We start from the raw sequence: 5610 nt of genomic DNA, 5'->3' as shown, positions 1-5610 counted from the left end.
CGAACATTTTAATTATTGGGGAAGGGTAAACTTAGCCACCCCTTTAGTTTGATAAATAATACAGTATAAGCATACACAATAAATATAAAAATATTTAAAGTTATAACAAAATACCTTAAATAAAAATTAATATCCAATAAATAATAAGAAAAATAACAAAAGTTACAACTAGAAATAATGAAGAAAAATTTCTTTTTTTGGCGCACCCTAATCGTCACTTAACAATTATTGTATTGATCATACATAAATCAGTCATAACCAAGTGTTTAAAAATTTCACTCGACCTTATTAAATGTCAACACAAAATTAGACCTGCGCCCTACCTGGACATCACTTTAACTTAAAAATCGATCGGCTGGGGGGGGGGGTTGTAAGATGAGAAGTAGAGAAAAGTCTTCCGTTTCGGTAATAAACCACACCTAGGTCCATATTTCCGTAAATAAAGGAAGGACATATCGCACTTCGGTAGTGTCACCTTTTCTAACCGTCATTTGTTATTACGATATTGTGCAGTGACAACTAGGAATTACTAATCGATGCACATAAAACATATTTAATTTACTGGCGCATTATTTTTACTGATGGCACCCTTAGTATTTTTATTTAGAGTCTTTTTCTTTCGTTGTACCCTTCAAATCTCATTGGATAATCTGGTACGGGTATGGGTGGCATGACTTCAGGTGTTGCAGATCGCGGACGTCCTGTATCACTCCGATTTTGAAAATAAGACCAAGGTAGTTGACTTCGTAAGCCATCTTCTCCGTGCCGGCTTCGCTCATTTTGAGCCACGGAAGGGGCATCGGTGTTACTAGACCGCGGTTGTTTAACTCTCAAATCAAAAGCATCGGACCCATAGTAAAGTTGCCATCTCTTGATACGTGCCTCATTAGAGTTGGAATCTTCTGTGACTGCGGGAGGAAGTTTCTTAGAAGAATCGTTCGGTAATTTATTGTTTGGATTTACGCGCTGGTGCACCTTTTCTTCCTTCAATTCCGCTTCTTCCATTGTGTAGCTCGGGGGGATACGGACAGTGTCATTACTTACAGGAATACTGTACCGGACAGGAGGGGGCGCATGAATGCGACCCTTCCGGTCCGGGTGCGAACCGCAAACTGAACATATGAGGCACAGGAAAAATATCACGTTTATAAACCAAATTATCACTAGACGTGAAAAAATTACTGCCATTGCTATAGAAGGTATTATCAGATAAGATGTGCTGAAATTGGTCGTGTCGATGTAATCAGAAATGCTATCGTCTGGGTTTTCGTCGGCACCTATGAACCGAAACCATTCTTCTAACGTCTGAAAATTAAAAAATTATGTTTCAAAAATATTCCAGAACTAGCGACCCGCCCCAGCTTCGCACGGGTGCAGTGCTGATACTAAATATCCTACAGAATGTCTTTATATATAACATTCACAGCTTTTTTGTCATTAGACAATACAAATCGCCCCCCCGGCCGTACCGCCGCAACTGCTATGTTCCTGCATTTTAAATCTGTAATATCTTCGAAAATATTCATTTAAATTACATGCTGTAAAGGGCCATATTGATCTATATTAAATGGACAATGTATTTAAAAGTACTTAATTGGATAAGGATTAATGCTGTATTNTTTCTTTTCATCTCATGAAGGGTAAATTATGACTGAAAAAGTTACTCTAACTTAACTTTTAATGATGGAACCCTTCCTCGTCAGATATCGCACTAACTTTTAAAAGTACGCAGCTCCAATAAAAAATAAGTGGGGGGTTTTATTCTACTATTTTGTTTATGAGTTACCGACAACATTAAAGAATCTTATCATTCGCACCAGGAGTTTATCCTTTCCTTGTAGAATGATGCCACCTATAATATAAACCACGTGCTTATAGCTTCTTTGACCTTGATGATCTCGCTAGTGACTTCGGAAGAATGTTAAAACAGATTAAGATCGCTTGGTGTAACGTCTATACCGTTGGGAAGGTTATCTAGCTGTCCCCAGACGAATGAATTTTACGTTGCAGAAACTGGGTGTAAGCGAGCATTATCATAAATCAGCATAGATCATTGAGAAACCATGTCACTTTGTTTTAAATGCATTACCAGAGACGTCTGCATCTATTGGAGAGCCTCAGGGGATAAGGTCCACCAGTAAAACTCGTTTGCTGTCTCTCAAACACTATGCACATGATCTTTAGAGTGAGAAACGTCTTTTTTTTTGTATTTGGGCATGCATATCCTTCACAAAAGGAACTACTATTTCGATTCCAGATCTGAATAGGATATATCCTTACATGAATATAAATAAAACAAAAAAATCCAAAATTCCATATAAAAAAGATTAAAAACCTAAATTAGATTTCTATACCTAAGGTGTCATTTTCAATTACAGACTGACATATGCATATTATAAATATAGTAGTCCAGCAGCGTTCAAGTACTATGCTGTGTTTTATGATGACTGCCTATTAGAATATTTCAGAAACTACTGTGATTTATAACTTGAAAATTTGTACAAAGGCGTTATTGGTTATGCTCTCCAGAATTAAAATAACGACATATATGTAGCACTTTCGGTTATACCGAAATTGATAACAACTTAGACTTAGACTTCTTAACTTTAAATAAAGCACCCGATATATTACCACAGTTTTGAATTTTACTTATGATTCTAGGTAGACATTCATAAGGCTTTCCTACTTCTACAATTTACCGTTTTCTTTTTGTAAAGTAGCACAGAGCAATAGACAGTGAAAAAGCATGCCTATTTTACAGTAGGAAAGCTGAAGCATCATTATTCTCACAAGAGATAAGTATACCCTCAAGCTTCCCGTCCATACTTTCAAAGTGGGTTAATTACATACAGGGTGTTAGATATTTAGTGGCATATTCGTTCAACTTTGAACAATCGTAAGTTTTTTTTTAATGGTACACTGTATATATAACTCAAACACGCATAGTTGCAGTTTAGTCATTAATTAGTTTGATTCTCAATCTCAATTATTGATTATTATAATTTTTTTTATCTCTCGGGAACAGTATTCCTTTTCTGTATAAAATGTGTCCTCATATATATATCATTCTATCTACCTTAAAATGTAATGCATGTATGATAAAATAAATATTTACGTACTTTTGTTTCGGTTACATGTTTCCCGTAAATGACTACAGCAACAGCATCAAAAGTACATATGGTAAAACAGCATATCAGCCATGGTAAATGGAAAATCTTGTATTTCCAACCACTTGCATTGATGCACATTCCAACTGAAAATAATTAACATTTAATTTTCATATGTGTGATAAACAAAAAAAAGTTTTGTTTAAAATACACCAATACAAAATTTAAAATAATTTTCTTTTTTGTTATTTGCCGTTTATAAAAGTCCATTTTTTATCTTGAAAATACCAAGTGCGAATTAGGGTGGCTTAGTTTTCGTTGTAGCGGAATTACAAAATAGTTAGAAATTCACTATTTTATTTTGAAAAATTAACAGAAGAAGTCCACTTTTTTATCAATACCTAAAGATAATAACTTTTCAAAATGCTTTCCAATAAAATAAAGATTTCTTGATGTAGTTATGTGGTAATCTTAACCTTTGAAAGCAGTAACTTCTAGTTACACGTGGTTAAAATTTTAATATACGAATATAGAACAAACAGATGTAAAGTTCAAGACTATACAGTCCATTTCAATTTGTTAGAATTGTGACCTTGTAGAAATCTGCGCGAAGATAGAAAGAATACACACTACGCGTGAGCAAGACAGAAATAGTTGGAACAAGCTCGAACGAGTAGAGCTCTCGATGGACGGTCTTAGGAGATCGGCTGGAACTGTACAGTACTAGACGAAAATGTTTAGCAATTTCTTAAAAACAAAAATGTATATAAATTAGCAATAGAAACAAAGCAAAAGTTTTATAGGTGTGTAGAGCGTTAAGTTAATTCACTTGTTATTATTTTTGGCTAAATATGCTTTTAAATAAAGCATATTCTTAAATTTTAACGAGGCAGTTTAAATAATTTTGTAAACGGTACTGTACACTTTTGTCAAGCTCTCGCTCGATGATCGGTAAAGAAATGAGCTATGCAGACAAATATGATTGAACTTGGAATTATGCTACAGCGCTTGAAATGAACAGTACCTACTAAATGATTAAAAATTAGAAATGGGTACATAAATGGGACCAATAAATGGTTTATCTTTATATCTGTCTATACTTTTTATCGATATCTACCCATTGGATCTTGGTTTAAAAAAAATCGATACGAAAAATACAGAAGTATCGAGTAAGTAGCCGTATAACTATTTGAATTGTTAGATAGCTATAAATGGATAATAAAATTGTGTATGTATAATACGATTTGAATCCTTTAAACTACATTTAACATACCAATAAGGACTAAAGAAGATATTATCCAAACAACATCCAATGCCGTAAAAGCCACTGCAGTCGAATATGTAAATTCTGCTGTACTAGATGTGTCTGGTATGGTGTAAAAGTCATCGATTGTCACATTTACATCTACGATACGTATGGCTGAGGTAATATCGAAGGCTCTACAAGAATCTCCTAGAAATATTTATAATATCGTCATTTTTGCTTTGTATTTTTCCCCTAATATTTATCGACAGGATTATTCAAGCAATTTAGAGGGTAAAAAATATTTTATTGAAAAAAGACATACTTTATATTTGACCCGTATAATCTACTCTGAAGAAGTTTTAACAGCATAAAGCAAAACGTCGGTCTGATTATACATACACACATACATATATTAAATAAAATAATAAAATATTTTTTACCCCTTAAATTGGTTGAATAGTCCTATCGTTATCTAATATATGTCCCCCGCAATGTGCAGTGGACGATTTCAAACTCAATTAATTTATTACGCTCTTTCATGTGACATTATTTCATCTGATAAAATAACAGAATGTAATCAGTGGGACGCCATTGAACAAACTGGAAATCACTTATAAAAATTCAAGTCAAATAACTTTCGATACTTTGTTTTGAAGTTTCTTTTCTTGAGTTTTCTAACTATTTTATTGACTGCTACAATTCCTCTAGTGACACGTCTTATTTATTTATTACTAGCCTTTTCCCAAGGTTTCGCTCGTAGAAATTAATATTGTTTCTACATAAAACGTTTTAACTCCCAATTCACCCCTACAAAGTTTTAATTTTATGTAATGTCGCCATCTTAGATTTCAATTACATACGTAGCAACAGCGTTTCCTCCTTGAGGGTTGATTTTTAAAAATTGCCAGTATACGTATTTGCTTAATTTCAACAATGAGTATTAAGAGCAACCTTCGAGTAAATCCCACTAAAAATAAAATATACACCATGGAAACGTTGCAACATTTTTCCATTCGAATAATTATTTTAGTTTAAGTACCAAGTTTCAAGTAAATTCAACCACAAATAAAATATGTCCCAAACAAAAATTGCAACCCCTTTATAAATCCCCCCTTTGGAGGTTAAATTTTTTAAAATGCCGAGATAGGTGTTTCACAAATTAAATGAGAGAGCATTAAGACCAAATTTCAAATAAATCTGACCACAAATAATATTTATCCCATTCAAACATTGCAACTCCTTTTCGCCCCCCTTCCA

General features: G+C 33.6%; 1 protein-coding gene across 1 annotated transcript; it reads right to left on the bottom strand.

Moving 5' to 3' along the window:
* Positions 1 to 596: 596 nt before the first annotated feature.
* LOC108733270 lies at positions 597 to 5236 on the bottom strand. The gene is made up of 5 exons (XM_025980260.1): positions 5214 to 5236; positions 5090 to 5160; positions 4381 to 4560; positions 3120 to 3253; positions 597 to 1305 (listed from the first exon to the last, which is right to left on the bottom strand). Exons 4-5 carry the CDS (start codon positions 3246 to 3248, stop codon positions 604 to 606), a joined length of 831 nt encoding a protein of 276 aa, XP_025836045.1. The 5' UTR covers positions 3249 to 3253; positions 4381 to 4560; positions 5090 to 5160; positions 5214 to 5236; the 3' UTR covers positions 597 to 603.
* Between the last annotated feature and the right edge of the window lie 374 nt (positions 5237 to 5610).

The sequence above is a fragment of the Agrilus planipennis genome, unplaced genomic scaffold (genome assembly GCF_000699045.2).
Source record: "Agrilus planipennis isolate EAB-ADULT unplaced genomic scaffold, Apla_2.0 scaffold76, whole genome shotgun sequence".
Classification (NCBI taxonomy): Eukaryota; Metazoa; Arthropoda; class Insecta; order Coleoptera; family Buprestidae; genus Agrilus; species Agrilus planipennis.
The sequence above is the reverse complement of the archived record's forward strand: the minus strand, read 5'-3'. Positions and strand labels throughout refer to the sequence as shown.

Coding starts and splice junctions, on each gene's coding strand:
- LOC108733270 (XM_025980260.1), bottom strand. CDS start 3,248: ATGTGCATCAATGCAAGTGGTTGGAAATACAAGATTTTCCATTTACCA. Junction 1,306..3,119: donor AACATGTAACCGAAACAAAA/GTACGTAAATAT, acceptor TTTAATTTTCAG/ACGTTAGAAGAATGGTTTCG.